This window comes from Cyclopterus lumpus, chromosome 14, assembly GCF_009769545.1.
Source record: "Cyclopterus lumpus isolate fCycLum1 chromosome 14, fCycLum1.pri, whole genome shotgun sequence".
Lineage (NCBI taxonomy): Eukaryota > Metazoa > Chordata > Actinopteri > Perciformes > Cyclopteridae > Cyclopterus > Cyclopterus lumpus.
Window position 1 is genome coordinate 9735176 of NC_046979.1, and position 22674 is coordinate 9757849.

General features: G+C 39.5%; 2 protein-coding genes and 1 long non-coding RNA gene across 5 annotated transcripts; all 3 read left to right on the plus strand.

Moving 5' to 3' along the window:
- The first annotated feature begins 1116 nt into the window (after window positions 1-1116).
- zdhhc20a (zinc finger DHHC-type palmitoyltransferase 20a) lies at window positions 1117-8305 on the plus strand. 3 transcript variants are annotated; one of them, XM_034550793.1, is made up of 13 exons: window positions 1117-1321; window positions 2582-2608; window positions 2692-2786; window positions 2912-3032; window positions 3656-3725; window positions 4027-4059; window positions 4184-4304; window positions 5292-5424; window positions 5514-5640; window positions 5859-5945; window positions 6027-6106; window positions 6533-6579; window positions 6661-8305. In XM_034550793.1, the coding sequence occupies exons 1-12, from the start codon at window positions 1159-1161 to the stop codon at window positions 6574-6576; spliced, it is 1101 nt and encodes a 366-aa protein (XP_034406684.1). In that variant the 5' UTR covers window positions 1117-1158; the 3' UTR covers window positions 6577-6579; window positions 6661-8305. The 3 variants fall into 3 exon arrangements, 1 of the variants encoding a protein (XP_034406684.1); XR_004611067.1 differs by having other exon boundaries at window positions 6027-6579; window positions 6661-8274; XR_004611068.1 differs by lacking the exon at window positions 2582-2608 and having other exon boundaries at window positions 6027-6579; window positions 6661-8274.
- Window positions 8306-10822: 2517 nt separating this feature from the next.
- LOC117743058 (organic solute transporter subunit alpha-like) lies at window positions 10823-13866 on the plus strand. Its single transcript, XM_034550794.1, has 8 exons — window positions 10823-11180; window positions 11467-11618; window positions 11777-11850; window positions 12368-12526; window positions 12718-12829; window positions 12904-13050; window positions 13348-13453; window positions 13541-13866. Exons 1-8 carry the CDS (start codon window positions 11105-11107, stop codon window positions 13699-13701), a joined length of 987 nt encoding a protein of 328 aa, XP_034406685.1. The 5' UTR covers window positions 10823-11104; the 3' UTR covers window positions 13702-13866.
- A 6711-nt stretch (window positions 13867-20577) lies between these two features.
- On the plus strand, window positions 20578-21667 carry LOC117743096. The gene is made up of 3 exons (XR_004611074.1): window positions 20578-20741; window positions 20825-21192; window positions 21287-21667. It is a non-coding gene; the product is annotated as an uncharacterized LOC117743096 (long non-coding RNA).
- Window positions 21668-22674: the final 1007 nt, after the last annotated feature.

Below are 22674 nucleotides of genomic sequence, written 5' to 3' on the forward strand. Positions count from 1 at the left end.
TCATTTAAAATACCGTGTTAACGTATTTTAACTATTAAAATACCCAACACTATTTTTCAGCAACCATTTTACGTTTAATGGAAACATTCAGAAATATGTTGAAATATTTAATTCATTCATTATTTTATTAAGACATGTAATTGAAAATGTATGTTGTTCTACTTTAACTTGTTCTTGAATGTTTACTATAGAAAATACAATAACACGAGACTGTCTTCTTGTTGTATTCACAGCATAATAAATTAATCTTGCTGAATGGAAATTGTCCTAATTTAGTGCGTAAAATTACCGTTATCTATTTGATGTATGTATTTACGCTTACTTTTCATGGTCGCCTCTTGTGTGTTGTGTCTGTAGGGATAAACGGCGTTGGCATAACCACCGCCACTTCCGAATCACAAAGGAATCTTTAACAGGAAAAACCCTCCTCTGCGTGGGACTCAAAGATCCGCTTCCTTCACAGCCTCTTTACAATCAGTTTACTAAAACTCTTTTGTAACACGAGATAACAGCCCGTGGTGTGTGTATACATCAGACCCGATACTGTCTCTAATATAATATGTATAGCATTTAATTTAAATAAAGATAAATTAAAGTCCCTGTACCCCGGCACAGTCTCCCTCTAGTGTCAAACTACTAGAGCACTTCAGGAGGCAAGAGCCACAGGTTTGTAAAGTAGTAGCGGTAGTTGCAATCCCTCTTTTGGTCCCGCACCCTTTTTTACGTCCAGTACCGGCTTAGTAACGAACAAAATCGCCAAGAGGATTTGTAAAGTCGCCAGATTTAGGATAAAAGTCACCAAGTTGACACCACGGTGTAAAATATGCTATTTTAGTGTACTGACTAACAGTTTATTGACACAGCCAAACAAAGATAGTTAAACACAAGAGGTCTGCCTTGTGTATCATCATTGGTTGGTACGTTTGAAAGTACTCATAACATCCCTCAGGTCTGTCCTTGTGTTGTATCCTCTGTCGTCAAGTCAGAGCGGACTGATGAGCGCAGCGCATCACCCCACCTTTACAATTATATTCAAACTACACGCGTGAGGCTTGAGAAATATACAAACACATCTGCGCATGCTCCACAGCGCCTCGGTCTCAGTTAAAGGCAAGTGTCTCGCGCTTGCAGAGTCTTTGACTCGAGCATATAAAATCCATGGCCGTGACGTCACTGCCAGCTAACGTCCCACACGGATTAAAGATGGCGCCCTCTCATGCGCTGAAGTGCTGTCACCGGGCTCTGAACTGGGTACCTGTCCTGTTTATAAACCTGGTTGTCGGCTGGTCTTATTACGCGTATGTTGTGGAGCTCTGCGTCTGTAAGTACAATCACTTTTTAAAAAAAAGGATTTAGCGTTTGCGGGGCGGATATCTGGTTGTCTTGACAGTTCCAGGGTTGCCAACTTTGATAAGCTCCGTCAGTTAAAGTGAGATTTAAAGTCCCCACCAGACTGTATACTGTCTACATGCGTTAAAACCTCAGGCCGATGTCACATCGCATCGTTGTGTTTCACTTTTGACATGCATGCTGTTCTTCGTGACGGCGTAACGTTAGGTTAGAAAAGACGGTCATCACCAATGAATAATAAATAACTTCTTCATGATAACTGTAATGACCTTCGATATTAGGGTCAGTTTTCTGGAATGAGATCAATACAACTTTCTCAGATGTTTTTTCATCTTCTGTTTAAATATGCACTGTGTTTTAAATGAATGGAAAGACTAGCTCTTTGCTTGAAAAGCCAATTTAAACAATGTACATTTTTCTGCACGGTTTTAAACGACAAATGACAATTTCCTGTTTCCTATATTTCTTTATACATACCACCTTAATAGCATGCATTTATTTTGAGTTTTTATTTATATATATATGAATATATCAATAGACAACAAATTGCCACTTTACGAATGACAATTATGGTAAATGTATTATTTTAAATTGTTGTTTTAGTGATAATGGGTAAACCTTGGAAGCCAGCTGTAAAATCGTTGCCTATAATTTAACCAAATGATGCATCATAGGTTATTCACTGTCCATGCGAGGATGATAGACAGTGAATAGACACCTAAACATTTGTAATAAGTAGTAGATCCAGCCAAAAACAGAGGCAATTTATTGTTTCAGACAAAGAGATTGGACATGACATATAACTGTAAATAGACTCATCATTCAACAGGGGGTATTATATTTTATCTCATGAACAAATGTGACCATTCAAGCTTTTATGTTGATAAGTTGTGTGTGGTGTGATGTGCACTACCCCCCCCAACTCACAGTAGGTTTTTTCTCAGCCTGGAACTGAGGATACCATTATCATCAGCATTATCAGCGGTACTGTAGTTATGTCTGTAACTCAGCGGCTGTGGTCAGGACAGGGACATCCCTGCTGCTTAAACAAAGCGCTCTGTTATGGGTGGGTCACTGCTGGCCGTGCCAGGCTGCTGCCACATGGTGTGAGAAAGGGGTGGTGTGTGTGAAAGGGGTGGTGTGTGTGTGTGTGTGTTGGGGGCTGTGTAGTCATGCACTCTTAGGACTTTCATTGCTCACTAATATATATATTTTTGTTTGCTTTATGCAGATACAATAACAAATAATGCAGAACGAAGTACGTAACCATCATTCATAGCAAAGATTATGTCAGAGATGCTGTTTTAAATGGTAATCTAACTATTTTCCTTCTCTCAACAGTCAGCTATTTGATCATCTTTCACATTTTCTTCGCCATGTTTATATGGTCCTACTGGAAAACTATTGGGTCCAGACCAGCTGGACCCTCAAAAGCAGTAAGCTTTTATTTACATTATTTTCATGTTTCAGATTTGGTAAATATACATGTGCAGAAAACTGTCCAGCACATAATGTTATTTGTTGAGCTCTCTCTGACTCCAGTCTTTTCTCCCCCTGATAGTTCAGCCTGCCCAGAGCAGAGAAGGAACTGTACGAGAGAGAGGAGCGAGCCGAGACGCAACATGAGATTCTTAAGAAAGTGGCGAGGAATTTACCCGTGTATACATTCACGGCAGGAAAAGGTGAGGCTTCCACTGCAGCTGCAAAACTGACTGTGGTTGGCTTCCTATTTGAACTCCCATCAGATGCTTCAAAGCAGACCACCAGGGAAAACTCTGTTATGTAACCATTTTACTGTTGTCACCATTGCCTTAAATTCAATTGCATAAATGTGTTGCCACATTGTCTCTTCCCCTTTTGGACAAAAGTGCAACACTGTTTGTATCTTTATACGAGTATTTCCCTGCTGATGCAGATGAGGCTGGTCTGTCTTTGTGTGTTTATGGAGCTGCATGTATCAGGAGGGTTAATTTGTTATCGCTACAGGCCACACCCAGCGTATCTACCTAACAACAATCATGATCTCACTACCTCTGTTTCACAGTTGCATTTGAAAAGGCACTATACCACTATCAACCTTTAGTCAACTTATAATATTAATGAGATGTAGATAGTGAACTTAGTTGAACCGTTTATAAGGGCAGGACATTTCTAAACAAAGGAAAAGGGAATGTAGAAAAATACACCTAATATTTAGTTTCAATATCGGCTACCTCACATACACCGTGATGGTACTGCCTTTCATATAACATTAATAGTGTTACAGCAGTACTATTATAATTCTGATTTCATTTTCTCTACACAGCTGTCCGATACTGCAACCACTGCCAGATTATCAAACCTGACCGCTGCCATCACTGCTCAACCTGTGAGATGTGAGTGTTTTCTAAGCGTAAACACTTTAGAATTAAGAAACAACCTTTTTTTGGATTTTCTTTGCCCGCTTCCCCTGAAGGGGCAGATGTGTTTAAACTGATTCTCACTTTGATTGTCATATTCTGTCTGCTGCTAACGTTGAATTTACAAAGAGACATACGTTAATAAAATGTGTTGCTGTTTTTAAATACAACATAAACACAGACAGATTCATATTTATTTTTAAAATATTGGACGCTATGCATTTTCTACTAGTTAGTACTTATAGAATCTATGTTTTCTTTCTCCTCTTTCATCAAGGTGTGTGCTGAAAATGGACCATCACTGCCCCTGGTAGGCTGTTCTCATTTAAGCTGTTTGTATTCCATCATGTTCTGACTGCAAATTATTGTTTTTCTTTTACAGAAAATGTAGAGCAATCAGCATATTTAACTTTATGGGTCATGTTTTCTTTCAGGGTGAATAACTGTGTTGGATTCTCAAACTACAAGTACTTTGTGCTGTTCTTGGCCTATGCCTCACTCTACTGTGTCGTCATTTGTTCTACTGTCATCCAGTATTTCATCAAATTCTGGACAGTGAGTGCAAACACTTTGGCATTCCCTTGCGCATGAATGTTTTGTTTATTAAATGTGGTTGTCAGATCTTTTAGAGCCCATTTTACTTATGAGTTCAGCATTCAGCTAACCTCAACGGCCACATAGTTTGTTATACAGAAGCCATCTGGGAAGCCATCATTGGAAACTGCTAAAAAAGAAAAGAGGGTAGGCACAAAAAAATACTTTTACTGGAGCGAGTCAGAGGAAGAGCGAACACATCTTTTCCCTCGAGATAAGCCTTCAGCGCCATTCTTTGCTCTTCTTCCAATGAGGAACTACTCTACAATTCTGGTATAACTGATGCTATAGCAGCATCTACATTAACCTCTTCCAGAACCGCCATTGTGTCGTCTCTCACACACTTAAACCACGTCTGCAGCTGCCAGTAGCTCCTCACAGGCCGCTGACTGGTCAGTGCACTGGCTTACGAACACAAAGGCATTACTTGAAGCCTGACAAGAGGGATTTTTGTGTGATATGTGATCATGCAATTCTCCCGTTATCTTGCTGCCTTGCAAGGTAAGCAAACATTCAGCAGCATTAGGTTTAAAAAAACATGAACTTTCTTTCAAACTTAGTAATGTTGCCATTTAAACATACAATTAAAGTCAGGCTGTGGTGAGGCATGGGATGATTGCATTGTAAGATATTGACCTGTTTACTGTTTGTCATTGTGGTGCACAAGTGTGTCATGTGATCACTTATCAGGAGATCCTCCTCGGCATACTGCTTTGTATGAGACAATGGCTCTTGTCATGTAGTCCAACGATGAAGGAGTATATTGTGTTATAGCAACACAAATACTTGCTGATAGATAGATGTTGTAGTGAGGCAACACAATAAGAATACGATTTAGATTTTCTATTTTACTGCAGACAGTTGTTAAGATGACTTGACATGGGAACAGGAAGTATTCTTACAGACTGAAAAAACTAACACTTTTGTTCTTTTTTTCCCCCCTTAAAGAAACAGCTGCCTGACACGTCCGCCAAATTCCACATCTTGTTTCTGTTTTTCGTGGCTGCCCTGTTCTTGATCTGCAACCTGTCACTTCTCAGCTACCATATGTGGCTTGTGGGAAATAACAGGACCACTATAGGTAGCTATTAATGAATATGCGATTACATTTTTGATTCCATTATTTCAAAAGTCACCACTGACTGACTTTATTTTTACATCCATTTTTAGAAGCTTTTCGGGCTCCCGTCTTCACAAATGGTCCAGACAAGAAGGGCTTTTCTCTCGGCTTTAGCCGAAATGCAGCTGAGGTGTTTGGAGACCAAGCAAAGTACTGGATGATTCCTGTTTTCTCAAGGTGAGTGTATTTTTAACTGATATACCTGCAGCTTTCAATCACTTCAGCAGTTAAAATGATGCACATACACGGGCAGTGCTACTGCGTGTCTACTCTGTGCTTAAGTTTGGGTCCATAGTAGTGATGTATAAATACCCAAAAGTACTTGAATCTATCCAATGCTAACATGTTTACTAATTCAGTTTTTCTCTCTTTTTACATTTTTATTTTTGTATTAGTCAAGGAGATGGACATTCCTTTGGCACCAGATTGGTACACATAGATCCTAAACAAGCAAACAGTGTTCCCCAGCAAAATGGCAAAAGGCTAGTATAGTTTTTTTATTTTTTATTTCTTTAAATACTGAATCTGTTTCTTTTTTAACCTTTAACACAACTTTATTACAGCCCTGCTGATGGGAAGGCCGACCCCTGTGTGCTTGGTAACAATATTCAACACACGGCAGATGACAGCAAAGAGGAAACCGGTTTGTTGTTGATGCCTTTGTTTTCATTTCAGTATGGCCTATATGTTTGCGTTAATACAAGGAACTTTAAACTGGTTATGAAATAGTCTCAATTTAATACTGATGCCTCGATATGAGCTGCATTTATATACTATTTCTATATATAGTTATTCTTAATGCTTGACATCTGGTCAGATTCCCCACGGAATCAAACAAAGCAATTTCCAAAATTCAGGTTCACCAGCAATTCCTTCAACTTCGGCTACAGCACAGGAACCAGAACTGCAGTAAAAGGAGAGGTTTTCTTAAGGGAGTGTAGCAGTTGTTGAACTTTAGGACAAAACGCTTAAAATCAACACAAAATTAAAGTTCTTTGTGGTTACTTAGTTTTAGTTTTTACTTTCCTGCTCCTGAAACATCCCTTGTGTCCTCACTTTTTACTTTCAGACGGAGGCCGGACAGTCTCGGTGACAATGGAGAGTGAGCCGTAGCAGGTATGTGAACACGATGTGAATACTGTAGAGTTTTGCTGGTTGGTCCTCCTGTGTTTATTTGTACTTTGGCTGTTGCTGCAGGTCGCAGGGACATCAGTAGACTACGATGCCTTAAACCGGGAGCTTCAGCACCTCTACAGGAGCCGTCCTCCACCCTCATTTTGAGTTTGACAGTGCAGCCTCAAGATGCGTGTTTTCTGTGTACTTTAAATGGACCGTCCTTCATCCAGCGTGCTTTAAAACGGCACCAAAACGAGATTGTTGTCCCGTCAACAAGGACTGTACAGCGGCCTCGCAGACTGCAACCAGTCTGAGGGGATTCACAGTTTTCGTCTTTGTTTTGAGCCATAGACATTCAAATTATGTTTTGTTATTATTGCATCTGAAAAACTCTGACACTACTTTTTCCATATCTTGAGCCAATGCATCTCAATACATTGTGTGTGTTTTATAAACATGAATTAATCACATTATACATTCCTACTAGAGAAACAGCCTTTGTCAGTATTAATCCAGCATTAACAACTAAAAGAGAGCGGTGGTAACCACTAAAGTGAGATGTGTATAACACTCAACAGTATTAGTTTTAACTCCAAGCACAGTGCCATTATTAAGATTATTAACAGTCAGTTATCAAATGGTATAATATAGTTTAGATAGTTAGTTTAAATAGTTGAAAATATTTTAAAGGCTTTTTTTTAACAATTTAAAGAGACTTATTTTTTACATTTCAAGATTTTGACTGGTCAAATAAAATGTAAGGACCACATCCTGTTAAACTTCATTGAACATGGTTTCATTGCATTTAAAACACATGAGTTAAGAGTAATTATCAATGAGGTTGCTGTTTTCATTGCACTATACAATTTGTAATTTATTTATTTTTCAGGCTTTTATAAATGAAATGTCTTTCAGTGCATTGATTTTATTGTAATGAGTTATTTAGTTGTTTTAATGTGTATTGTGCTCTTCCACAGATTGTGTTCATGTTCATAATCAATCCTTTGCAACCGTGTGTATTTGTTTCTAACTTAATCACGCTTGTGTTTTAATGCCAATGATTAAGTCTGTCTTCATTATTGTTTTTCTGACTAAAGAAATAGATTAATTTGAAGGTTGGAAAGCATAAAATGACACCCCAATAAAACTCAAGGATGTTTGATCCTGTGTCCTTGAGCCTGTTAAGCAAATAGATAAGGTACTTTATAGAGCAGCGCATGCTCACTGCTGCTTTATTTGGTTAAATTCATTTCAGTGGAAATGATACAGTGACCTGTAGACAACAATAATAATGTGTAGATGTTACACATTCTCAAGTTTAATTACTGACTGAACTCGGCCTAATGGATCTCAAGCAGCTACTGCTGCTAATGTAGTTAGGCCTGTAAAGAGCTTTTCTTTTTTTTTTGTTCTATAACAATAAATATGTAAGAAACTATAAATATGTGATTCTTTATTTTGAACACTGGCGCATTGGGATTTGTAACATGACAGAAGTTTAGATGTCTTACTTGACAGTGAAACAGCTCTGCAGAGGACTGACTGTTACAGTTTATCGTAATCAGTGTGGATTTGTCCAGATAGTGTTTTATATGACACATGATTCTGCCTGTGAAATGTGGGATCCTCAAAATCTTCAAATGTGGGTTATATCTGTAGTCAGGGGTCAAAAACATAACTCTTGAAATATGAAACTGCCAGCAAATAAATGCACTTGATTTTACTGAAACAGCAACTATGTGTTTTTTTGGTGCATGATTCTTTGATTTCTTGGACAGTTAATTCTGTGACAAAAAAAAAAAAGAAAGAAAAAAATTGTAGCTCCTCCCCCACGCAGAACCAGAGTTTATAAATAGAAGCGACCGCCGCTCGTGGGGTGAGATCGGGCGCAGTGAGCTGTGAAGGCACCAGAATGTCGATTCCCGTCAGCACAGTGGACGCAGCGGCTGAGTCTGAGGCGGGCTACCTCGTCTCAGCTGCAGCACAACGGATGGCCGCTGAACTAGCGACATCTTTGTTCGAGCCGGCGGGACTTCGCATGTACTTCACGTCTCGAAAACGTGTAATGTTACGGATATTTGTCTCCCCTGAGAACCGCCGCCTTATCGTGGTGGAGGAGTTTGAGTGGCTCAGTGACCCTGAGCCACTAAGAGCGGATCAAACACAAAAATAACATTATCATTTTGTTTACAAAAAACTTTCATTTATTTTATTTTGATCTGATGCATGTTACTAACGTTTGTTTATTAAGTGCAAAGGACGAGTTTTAAAAAGTAACATTTTAGTGAAGACGCATGTTTGGGGGAAGAAGTACGTAAACAGATGTTTTGATATAGGTTGTTTAATTCATCAGGACTTTTGTTTTTAATTTTAAACAATCAAAAGGTTCTTCAAGGAAGTACAGTGAGTAAACTGTCATTTATTCCTTTAAAATATATACTTAAAATACATTAAATCTCAACATTTTAGTTAAAATACACTTGAGTAAATGTGCATACATTCCCCTGCTGTTTATAAACTTGACAAGTTGCTGTATGGCCAATAACTGAATTACTCCACATAGTTATTAAAGTGAGAGCAGTCTCATGTGCAGCCTGATGATGATGATGATGATGATGATGATGATTTTCAGTGTGCTACACTACAATCACATGGAGACGTTTCCTCTGTTTTCAGTTTTTACCTTATAACGCTAAAAGACAGAGGGTGCCGAGGAGCAGTGACGCCTGCGAAAAACATCAATGCAATTAAAAGTAATTGTGCAGTGCAAGTCAAGTACTTGTGTACAATTCTGAGATACTTGCTTACCAAACTACTAAATGTGTTACTTCTAAATACACTACAATTGTTTGACAGCTGCTACATTAGAAATTAAGAATTTATCAACAAAACATACGAATAGTTTAAAAAAAACTTTGTTTGTTTCCAAGGACGAACGATTGAAAGTCAGCGCTCAGCTTCAATCGCTGATGTTAAAAGCCACAAACCAAGCCAGAAATCTTGGTGTAGTTATGGATTCAGACCGTAACATGAACAGCCATATCAAGACAATTACAAAAGCAGCCTACTACCACCTGAAGAATATATCAAGGATTAGAGGACTTCTGTCTCAACAGGATTTGGAGAAACTTGTCCACGCGGTTGTCTTCATAAGACTCCACTACTGTAACGTTGTGTTCACAGGTCTCTGCAAAAAGTCTATCAGAAAGCTGCAGCTCGAGTCCTCACTAAGACCAGGAAAGTGGATCACATCGCTCCAGTTCTGAGGTCTTTGCACTGCCTTCCCGTCCAACAAAGAATTGACTTTAAAATCCTGCTGCTGGTTTATAAAGCACTGAATGGTTTAGGGCCTAAATACATTTGGAATCGGTTTTAATGAATGACCTTAATTGTTTTTAAACCTTTTTTCTTTTGCATTATGTTATGAAGCTTTTAATGGTTTCATGTGACGCACTTTGAATTGCCTTGTGGTTGAAATTGATTATTTCAAGAGATAGTTGTAACACAAGTAAAATGCTGGCATGTTCAGTCAAGAACGTTATGCTTCTGGTGCAGGATGACCAAACACAATTAGGCAGCAAGCCAGTAAAAGGTGAATGACCTCAGTGCTATTCACCTCTCACTCGTACTTTACTTAATAAGTAAACCTTCTCAACCTGTAATAGCTTCCTTATAAACGTTTTTGTTTTTATTATCATTCGCAATCCTTCTATTTTCAAAATGTGTCCAGTTTCGTGTCCCACTTTGATTTTTAATAGATAGCAAACATACATTTTTCCTTCAATCTAGAGGACCATTTATACAACAATGAATGCCAAATTATTTTTGCCTCTCCGACTGACATTTAATGATTATTTGTATGGGAAAAGCAGATCTTTCAAAAACATGTAATACAAATTTGAATACCTTATTTCCCAATATGTGCTCTGCCTCCATCAGAGTGATGCTCCCATATAATCATTCTACATAGTTCAGTAGTCTTAAGTAGTAGAATTGGGGAGAGAACTGACACAATAATAACAAACTAATGTAAAGAATGTAATGTAAAGTATTGAACCTGAAACATAATTATAATTGACATACAGCTTGAAGGAAATTCCTTGATCTTTTTTATGTCCTATATTTACCAGGAAGGAAACAACACACCCTGTCAAAGTGCATGTATCCTCACACACTCAATGTGTCACCCTTTTAACTAAAACGTTGACCTTTGTTTTTATTTTAACTACTGGGACTTAAGTCTGTGAATGAATGAGTGACGGTAAATGACTCAGTTTTCTCATAAACCTGGAAGGAGTCATTCCACCTTCACTCCTCCAAAGTCACCTCTCGGGTAAAGTACGCTCGCTGTTGAGCCTGCGACTGGAATCAGACACAGCAAAGTGAAGGGAGACCAATCCTTGTAGTAGATCTTGTAATCTCCCAACTGTCTACGTCATTTCTACAAGGAGAGTAAACGGAGTTCAATTGAGAGACATTTCTGTTTAAACGTCAGGGAATTTCTCAAGAGGAATATCTGCTTGCGATGGAGGAGCTCCTCAACAGCACCGTTGATCCGGCTTGTTTGCAAGAGCCCCCGCTGGCCGTGGACGTGATAAAGCGTAAGTGACCCACGTTACCACATTCTGCTGGCTGATAATGTTTCCTTATCAACCAGTCTGAGCTAATGACATTAACAGCTCACTCGACATTGTCATGCATGCAGCTGTGTGTCTTGAATGAAGCACATGATATTGAGTTATTCTTCTTTTATCTGCTTCCGTTTAAAATATAACACCATCATATTCAACCCAAGCAAAATCCGTTTGGGGCTACTTATACATGTATACTGTATGTCTTGTACTATGAAATAATGCCCCTCTCTCCCCTGCTCTCCATTCAAACCAGAGCTAGATGTGTTTGGGTGGTGCCTGTACTCCGTGCTCACCTTGATGTCCTGCGTCTCCCTGCTGCTGTACTTGGATCAGTGCGCCTATATTTATAAAAAACTGTCCTACCCCAAGAAGACGACCCTCATCTGGATAAGTGGTGCAGCACCAGTAAGCATTCGGGCCTGTTTTGACATATCAGTAAACCTGCTAATTCTAATAATCAATCTGATAGCAACCACTTTATTTGTGAAATAAGTGTCAAGTTAGCCCTTTGAAAAACAAGATGAGATCTAAATTCATGCACATGATGTATTGCTCTGTTTCAGGTCATTGCCACCATGTCTTGTTTTGGGATGTGGATCCCGAGGGCCGTCATGTTCACTGACATGACGTCTAACTGGTATGCTTTCTCTCAACTGCAACTAAATTAGTACACAGGGGAAAGTATTTTCACTTACAGTAGAGTCTTCCTTTTCATTGATATTTCTAAATATATGAATATGTAATTTCTGATGTTCACTCTTATCTGTACTTGTTTCCTTTTCTGACTGTCAAGGTCTTTTTCAAGTCTGTTATCTAATAGATGTGATCGGTATCCAACCAGCGTGTCCTCGACTCTCGATCAGGGTTTTCCACCTGCAGTGATAGATGTGCTTTATGATGTGTGCACAGTGCAGTACAGCATGATACAGCTGGGTCCATTAACAAGGGCAGTTTTTGATTTGTCCTCTCGTGTCAAACAGTTTGTGCCAGTTTGTGTTTTTATGTAATGAATAAATAAATAAAAGATGCAATTTGTGTTTTGGCTCCCTTGCTGAAAAAGCTTTGGTATAACATCACACACTGAAAGTACAGCTCAGTACTCCATGAGTGCTTGTTCAGTAATAAGCCTGAATCTCTTCTCCTTCTCTGTGTAGTTATTTTGCAGTCGTGGTGTATAAGGTCTTGGTTCTGATTATCGAAGAGTTCGGGGGCAGCAATGCTTTCCTGAAACGGTTTTCCGGTAAACCATTTATAATCCGCACAGGACCGTGCTGCTGCTACTGCCTCTGTTTACCCCGGGTGCCCATGTCACGGTATTTATACCTGTTTATGTCAATACAGTCTGTGTGTCACTGCTCTGCTTCTAATACCTGAAGCCTCTGTGGTTTACTATAGCTATTTAATCCTGCTCTTATTTACATGCATGATACTCTTTACATGAATGATACTCTTTCTATATTGAATGTACACTGTCTTATGATTGTGTACATTTCTTATCTTTCAGGCGGTTGTTGTTCTTCCTGAAGTTGGGTGTTCTTCAGTATGCGATCCTAAAGACGATACTCTCTATCCTCTCCATAGTGTTGTGGACAAACGGCAACTTTGATGTCGCTGATGTAAGTGTTTAAAAAATCTGATTGCACTGGAAATTAAATTAACATTACAATTGAAATATATTCTTCTTTTTCAGCTAGAGATCACTGGTACAGCCATTTGGATTAACCCATTCATTGGCGTTCTCACGATCATCTCCCTCTGGCCCGTTGCCATCATCTTCATGAACACCAACAGCTTTCTACGCGACCTCAACATTGTACCCAAATATGCCCTATACCAGGTGAGTCAATACAACCATCACGTTGCAATCCCAAAAGACAATTCAGCTTTTCTTCCTTTTGAAACTATTAGTACACATTTCTCAGGAATGGTGCCTTCTAGTGTGTTCCTCCTCTTCAACGAAGAGAACGAGTACACTGAAAGGGCAACAGGGTTTGTCCCTGGTGGGACGTGGAGTTCCAACACCAATCCCATTGGCTGTAGTTGCATTTGTTTTGTTTGTACGTATATGTACTGATACTGCATCTTGAACTGCATGTACAGCATGAAACTGATCAAGTATTGGTTTTCTCCTTAGCTAATACTTGTCCTGAGTCAGCTGCAGACATCAATCATTAACATCCTGGCCCTGGATGGGACCATCGCCTGTGCCCCTCCCTTCTCTTCTCAAGCCCGCGGCTCCAGTAAGCAACATCCCTGAAATGTCCGCTGCCCGAGTGTGAGGTGAAATGATCTGCAACCCTGATATTCTCTCTCTCTCTCTCTCTCAGTGCTAAGTCAGCAGATGATGATCGTAGAGATGTTCATCATCACTGTGGTTAATCAGCGTTTGTACCGTCGAACATATGACAAACTTCCAACTGAGGCTCATGACAACGACAAGAACGCTGAAGTCGCCCTGAAGACGACTCTGGTGGAGCATGACGTCTAAAAGAGAAGACAGTGATGAAGGAGTGAAAGTCAACCCTGCTCTTTGATGAGATCATCAAACGGCCATGTTACCTCATTCTGCAAAACCTTTTCATTTATACCTTTCACACAGCACTCACCAACTTTAGTCAATATCTGTATTGAGTTGGTTCCCCCAGATTACTACTTTGAGCCCCAGAAAAGATGCCCACAGTGAGCCGTGTGGGTTTTCCAGAGTAAATAGTAAATATGACATTGATTCTGGAAACAGATGTGGGCTGTTGAATTGTTTACATGTTTTCCAATGTTTTGAGCATCAAAAATTAAATGTCATTAACTTCAGACTTTGGAACTGGAAAAGAGGAGCTGAGACTTACAACTAAATAACTAAATAATACATATATATATCTTATTCTGGAACAAAACGTATTTGTGCGCGGTAGAACAACATTTTTACTTTAACCTCGAGAACAATAAAAAAATAAGAACTAACTAATAATAACTTCCACCATCCCACATGGAAGAAATTACCACCATTTCTGCTTTATACTTGTTGTGGAAATCCCACAAACGTCGGAACATCTAATGCCCTTGTGTTTGGGTTCATAACATTAATATCATATATATATATATATATATATATATCATCACCCGTAGGCTCACACAGCTCGGTAACTTTCACAGACTACGTCTAGATAAAAGGATGAAAATCCTCTTTATTCGCATCCATTCGTCTGTGCATTGATTTTCATGAAATCTACTCGCAACGCAGCATCAGTGCTGGGAAAATGTATCGGCTCATTTTAAGTGCCTCATTCTTTAAATGTGCCTGCTGGCAGTCGGCGTAATGGCATGCATCATCCAATGAGATCTAAAATAACTATCTCAACTCTTTCAGAACAAGTAGATAATATATATGTGTATATTCATGTATGTGGAGATGACCATATAGAACTTTTATTGCATTTACACGGACATGGCCAGGGAACGTAATCATCCACACACATCCATGAGTTTCACCAAAACCACGGCATACAGCGGTTTTCCCGATGTTCTGCATCGCCGACACTGTAGAACAGGGCTATTCAACTAACATTTAAAGAGGTCCAGTTAGAGAAATGTCCTTGAAGCAAAGGTCCAAAAGATCATAATGTCTAACTATTTAGTGTGATATATATTTAAGTAGCCTGGTAGTTGTATCAACATCTGCATGTAATCAATACCTGTCAAATCAAATGAGTTCAGTACGATAGAATATTTATTATCACGTAACATAGAACTGGTTATATGTGTGACTGCAGATATGTATAATGTTCTGTCATGAACTAAATAAAAGTAGTGCTGCATTTTAAAATAACATAAATACAAAGTGAAAATTGTGCATGTTCAAATAAAGTGCTTAACTTCAGAAAAGTAAAATAAAGGGAGGAAAAGCTTAAATTTCCACGTTTGTTTCACAGTCTCAACCAATTTCACAGATAATAAATCTCAACACATCTTAACAATTTAACAGTTTTAGAGCATCACTCTTATATCCCATTCCCCCACTTTTTTGCTCAGTGGGAGAATTGAGCTCTAGCTTGTCCTGACAGGATTTTAAACCTGGGCTTGAATGGAGTCAATGCCATTCTCATGCAATTGTGGAGGTGATCATTGGTGAGCCTGGAACAATATTTATTTTTGATGATGTTTATTGTGGAGAAAGCTGCCTCACAGTTGTAGGTGGAAAACAAGTGTGCACAGTCTCTCTGCAGGTCTTCCTTGAACAACTCAAGTTTCTTTTGAAAGGAGCGGACAGCTGTCATCAGTTCACAAATTGAATTGTCCTTGCCCTGTAGCCTCAAATTCAGTTCATTCAGATGTGAAGTGATATCAATCAAAAATCCATCGGTTTCTCATTTTCTAAAAAGAGAGAAAACGGTGTTGCCTTCTGATGTCTTAGCTCTGCCAAAAAAGATGCTACTTCCCTCCTGATGGACCAAAAGCGCCCCCTCCCTTTGCTGAGACATCTCACATTATTGTGCAGCAAAAGATCATCAGCATTGGTATCAACTTCTCTGAGGAATTCCCTCAGCATGCGATGCTGTACTGTAAAATGTAATAAGTTGACTTTACTTAAAAAACGTGAGGAAACCGATTGCCTCAACATTTCTAAGTAAAGCAGCTCAATAATTTTAAGTTCTTAAAACTGAAAAAAACTGAGTTTAGGCAACTCATGTAATTGCAGTAAACATTAGTATAGTTAAATCAAAATTATTAATTAGTGTAACTTTAAAATGTAAATTCAGACAACTTAAAGATATGAGTGAAGTTAACTTAAAATCTTTAATTATGTTGACAATAAATAGTCAGTTCAGATAACTTAAAGATCCAAGTTATATTAAGTAAGCAGTACTAATAAGAAAGAGTTATCTTTACTAGTCCAAGCCTCCACATTACTAGGAAATAATGAGGAAACCGATTGCCTTAAAATTCTCAAGTAAGCTGAACTATTATTCTCAAGTAAGCTGAACTACAACTACTAAAAGCTGTTGAAACAAAGATAGAGAACAGTTATAATGGAAGACAACATTTATTTATAAGAAAAACAAATGTATTCTTGAGTTTTTGTCCTCACACATTTTCTTAAGATCAAACAACGTGCTTAAAATGCTTGACGTGTTGCCAGATTCAGTTTTGGAACAGACTATGACTATGATAAACACAGTTTTGGCATTAGCAAAATTCCACGACAGAAAACCCAGCATGTCACATACCATGCACAGATGGACAGAAGCAATATATGTCATGTGTACAGATAAACAGCATTACAGAGTTACAAAACATTCAATGAATATGACAGAATGTATGAACGGACCTCCACAATCCATATTGTAATAAGTCCGAAGAGTAGGCACATGGCATGTGGAAGACGGTCATGGTCACCAATCACTACTGTTCCGTCCTAAACGATGGCAGTAGCTGTACTCCAGGTGCAGCGAGTGAGGAGAGGCCACAGTGTCTTCAGCATTCACTGTCAGGATCCCCATGGAGGTGTGGGACACATGTCCAGAAGGTCACCGGAGTCCTAACAACAGTATCAGCATAAAAAACACAATTAAATGTCACTTTGCATTTCTATGGTAGAACACAATGGTTATATTTGTGTCTCACAGCAAAACAAGACTCCACAAAATCAACCAATCGAAGAATTGAAGAGACACAGACACTAAGACAAAGCTACATTCTGATATTATTAGATAATCAAGTAAAAGAAGATGCTCCTCCAGACTGAGTGCTTTGAGTCATTCATTCATCATATAATTCACTGAATGGCTGCAAAAGCTAATAAAGAATATGGATTCTCACAAGGACTGGGGTATTTACATACAAGGATGATATTTGAATGGAACAACAATAATAGCACAAATGTAAATACAACATAATGTAGAAGAGCCTGAGAACAACAGGTTGATGCAGTGGCATCAAACACTAAGTGAAATAGAAATGGCAGCTCGTTAGCCCTGATCAGGATCCTTTGCTGTGTTTCCGTAAGGTCAAGTCGCAGCTTCACGCCATCCAAAACTCAAATACAGGTGGCTGATCAGGTTTGCGGCCTACTGTTTTCAGCTGTCACACCTGCATCATATTGGCACTCTACTCCTGAACCTCCTGTTGCAGTAGAGCGAGCATATTGCCCAAAAGCATAGGCAACAAAGAAATGGTGATACGGGAAAATCGTTTTGTTTTTTTTGTAACAGGAGATATTAGTAGAACCCCTCTACTATCATGCAGACATGTGAACGTGTACAGATACCCGTTTGACTGTGATATGAGTTTTTTTATTTTATTCTTGAAGGCATTTGAGTTTTGAATGGGGCGACTTGAGAGCTGCAACTGGACCCGACTGGAAAGACATGAGATACCACCAAAAAGGGCCCCAATCAGGGATACGTGATCAGTGAATCAAGAGAGATAGATTGGGCAGTTAAATAATGTTGAGTAAAGTCTACTTACGAAGCCTGTCTTGAAGAAGTGTGCATTCTCATCTCCAAGGATGACAGGAAGGCCACGGAGGACTGCTGTTCGCTTCCCAATCACATCTGTACTCAAACAAATATCTCACACACACACACACACACACACACACACACACACACACACACACAGTGTTAAAGGACAATCAATTGACAGCTCTGCATGCAATGGCACTACTTTAGTAACCACATAAAGAAAAATTACTTTGCTTGAGAAACTTACCCCTGGTGTGACTTGTGCAGATATTCATTAAGTTTCTGGCTGACACTTTGCTCCTTGGACTTGGACATCTCCAGGAAGCGAGGAGGAGTGCATTTGTCGAGTTCTTTGAAGAACTCTGCTTGCAGATTTTTGCTTGATAAACAACAGAACTCAGCCAGAATCTAAAGGAAAGAGTATGATAATTTAAGATTTAGTTACATTACCTAAACAATACAAAACGTAGAGTACCGCTTGCTGTTGGGACACGGTGCCACTCGCTGTGGCCGAGAGGTCCGCCGTCATACGGTTGTTGTTGAATTACTCCTCGTTCAATTTAACCTAACATTACATTTCATCTTCATTCAATGACAGTAACGTTGCGTGACTCACGTAATGGTGCGTTCAGGGAACACGAATGACACGGTTATTAATACTGTCTGCCATTAAAAAAATGCTTAACGTGATGTTATGTTAAGTACGTTACTTTTAAATTGGTAAACGGATAAACTTGTTTAGAATTTTGACTCATTTCCCGACGAGGTCCCTTCCACCATTAGCCCATGTAGCTACACGACAATAAAAAAAAAGACATGCGTACCGAAATCAAGAGTGGCCCTGAAAGATTGACAATCATCATTGCACCCGCTAATAAGCACGCTAAGTTTGCTGAAACAAGTTGTGGTTATATTTACACTAAAGCTCTTCTGGGGTTACACACGGTGGACTTGACGGGCTAGCTAGCTTAAACGCTAGCTAACGTTAGCTTTCGAAATAGAAGCAAAGTTAACATCCAACCAATAATTAACATATGAAGAATGTGGCGAAGAGACGACGTTTGTTAAATAGATGAACGGCAGCGTTTTATTATCAAGCGGAAACTTGCCTTAAAATAACTTGACACAGCGCTGCCGAGTGCGGCCGAGTTTCTCCGAGCTTTGCAAATGGGTCCTCCGCACTCGTTTTTTTAAGTAAAGGTTACTTAAGATGATAAGTTTAATAACTTTACTCACCAGAAAGTGTTCTTTACCAAGTTTCTTTAAGTATGGTCAACAAATTAAGCAGACATGAGTTAAGCTCACTATTTTTTTTAAGTAAGGTCAGCAATTACATTTTACAGTGTGGGTGGAAGAGGATGCCCTGAGAAAATTGATCATTTTCATCATTGTATTCATCACCTCAGCATGCTCATCTGACAGGGAGGCACAAGGACATATTGATGAATGATGCAATGGTAAGCTATGAGCTCTGGATTGTTCTCTTTCAGTCTTGCTACAGCTCCTTTCTCTCTCCCTATCATATCAGGGGCTCCATCTGTGGCTATTGAAACCACTTGTTTTGGCTCTATCCCTCTCTTCCTTAACATCTCCTTAATGGCCAGGTAGATATCTTCATCATCTTGTACTGGTCTGAAGGGGAGTGACACTTAACAGGGCTTCACAGAATGCTTTCTGGTCTGTGTTGAAAAATATGACGTACACTAACAGCTGAGCATTGTCACAGATGTCAGTGGACTCATCCAGCTAAGCCTACACATGGTGCCTTTTGCATGGCTTCATTTAGTTGGGTTAGCATGTCCTGAGTTAATATTTCACTTCTCTTTGTGGCAGATGATGCTGACATGGGTATTTGCTTCATCTTATCACAAGCTCTTGTTTTGGTTTTCCGTCAAGTAGTGTTTCAGTGACGACAAGCATGCATTCTTTGACAAGCCCTCCATCAGTAAATGGCTTTTTGTGTTGACCCAAAATCCAAGCAACTCTGAGGGAACACTCATGAGCACGTTGTTGGGCAGTGCATGTGTGGCTCGGGATCCTGGTGGACTGTTCATATTGGGCAGTGAGACAACTTATTTTGTGATCTCACTTCAGATTTGAGTGGGTATGTTTGTTCAAAACTTTTATGTTTTTTCTCATAATGGCGTTTCACATTGGCACTTTTAATAAGTGCCACGGTTTCTGAACATTTAAGACATACTGGTTTTGTATGAACAGAAATGAGTCTGTCCATTCCGGATTAAATGCTCTATTTTCGCTGTCCACTTTTTTTTGGAGAGCGCCATTTGTTCCTTACGTTTCGCTCCCTTTCGCTGTTTCACTCGACTTTTTCTCAACTTTCTCCGGCGCCGTCGTCTGTTTCTCTCCCTTTGTTTTCTACATGTATCGCTATCTTTCTTTTTCTTTCTACCGTCTTTTCGTGTGTAACCTGCCTCTAACTTTCTCTTCTGTCTGCGCTGTCTGTCGAGAGACGTCATGTTTACCAGCGAGAATGCAAAGATTTGATTGGCTCAGTGGTATCACGTGGGATGGCTTAACTCTCATGCAATTGGTCTGTGCGTTTCCTCATCCACTAAACTTTTTGGTCCGGACCCGGACCGCGGTCCGCCAGTTAGTGACCTATGCGCTACAGCTACCACCGGAAGTCTCCGAACTGGCCAAATATTAATAGAGTGGTCATTTACAGTAATATTGAAAAACTTTATTGATAATGTGTCAAAAGTCAGTCAATCAATTTATACATAAATGTATGTCACGTGGGAGGAGCCAGGCCAATGCGATTTAAACCTAATTAGCATGAGGAATGCTGCAACGTTCCAATGCTATCACGTCACCATAGAAATGTGATGTCATTGTGTGTGTGATCAAAGCCACTGATATCTCTCTATATATAACCCTTCAACAAACAACCAATTTCACCTTCCAGACTTCCCAGGATCATTACTTTTTTTATTAAGCAACACATTTAACCTTTTTTTGTCATGTTGAGAAGAAGTCTTCGCCTGCTGCGAGCAGGCTATTACAATGCGGATGGAAGTCCAACAGTTTCCTATAAGGAGAGATTGTTCAAGTAAGTTTGTTATATGTTGTGTGGTTAGCATTCTATAAATCTTCACATGAATGAGTCTTTTCTAAAATATGTCAATCTTTTAGGGTTTTTAAGAGACGAAAACAGAACAAAATACCTCCAGTTCACCAGGAGGAAATGAATTATGAGTTGATGGACAACCAAGAACAACTGGAGAGGTTTACTAAAACCGAAGAATCAACACATTTCAACTCCATCTACAGGACAGACGTTATAGTTGCATCCAACACCAAAAGACGTGTTTTAACTACAGTCAAGGAACAGTGTATTACAACTACAGACTGTTCCAGCACTGATAGGCAACGAGAAATGACGTATAATGAACTCTCGGTGATCAAAATAACTGACAGGACAACAGTTGTTGAGCCAAGACGTAGCAACACTCTTGGCAATATATTGAAATGTTTCCTCGTCTTGTTTCTTCTGGTGTTTGGTAAGTGATATTATTAACACAATTATTTCGAGTATACATTTTATTTTTTACTTTAGTCCTTACATTAAACATTTCTGAACTTTGTGTCCCTCAGGATTCACACTGTATACACAATACCCATAGACGGTCCAGCAGGAGGTGCAGAAAGAGTGGATAAACATGTTTAATCCCCTGGTAGGCATGATGCCAAACTATTTTAAATGGCACGGGTGAGTCATCTTCATCATCTTTATAACCATTCAACAACACAGATGCCAGGAGCATCTGAAATTCAAACAAAATGGCAAATGGGGATGCATGGATAACTCCTACCTTGATAGTTTCAGGGTTCAAGGTAAGTATAGAAGGTCAATCAATTGTTTCCCTGGCGGAAATCTCACCCGGTCACTCCGGGGAGGTAACAACCTGATCGGCACCATGGAGCGTCTGGCTAAACTCCAGCAACCATCCACACACGTCTTAGGGCCAAATATCCTTAAACTCCTGCCGTAACAGCATTCCCTGCGGCCGGCTCTTGGTGCCAGCGGCCGCAGGGAATGCTGTTGCGCGCTCGTCATTCAAGGTAAAGACATTAATCAGCACGTCGCACCCAGATCTTCTCCTTGATCATATAAATATGGGCAGACTGTGGCCAGGAGCCTAACAAAAAACAGACTGTGGCCAGGAGCCTAAAAAAAAAACAGACTTTGGCCAGGAGCCTAAAAAAAAAACAGACTTTGGCCAGGAGCCTAAAAAAAACAAACAGACTGTGGCTAGGAGCCTAAAAAACAAACAGACTTTGGCCAGGAGCCTAAAAAAAACAAACAGACTGTGGCCAGGAGCCTAAAAAAAAAACAGACTTTGGCCAGGAGCCTAAAAAAAACAAACAGACTGTGGCCAGGAGCCTATAGTCGCTGTCCAAACCGTAACCTTGTTCAATCTCTCGACGGGATTACTGTAAATTAAATAATAGCGAAGGGCCTCAAATAATTTCTACTTAAAAAAGGCATCTACAAGGCTGGTCCCGGATCAGGGATAAGAGTCACACAGCTGGAAAAAATGTAATCCCTGTGGTCGCCAGGTAAAAAACAAACAGATTAGTCATTTAGCTGACGCTTTTATCCAAGCAAATTACAATAAGTGCATTAAACCACGAGTACAACTCAGAACAACAAGAATCAAGCCCCGCACGCTCCGCATTAATTTCACTCCAAGCGTTCGTCATTCAAGGTAAAGACATTAATCAGCACGTCGCACCCGGATCTTCTCCTTGATCATATAAATATGGGCAGACTTTGGCCAGGAGCCTAAAAATAAAACAGACTTTGGCCAGGAGCCTAAAAAAAAAACAGACTGTGGCCAGGAGCCTAGTCGCTGTCCAAACCGTAACATCGTTCAATCTCTCGACAGGATTACTGTAAATTAAATAATAGCGAAGGGCCTCAAATAATCTCTGCTATAAAAAGGCATCTACAAGGCTGGTCCCGGATCAGGGATACTAGA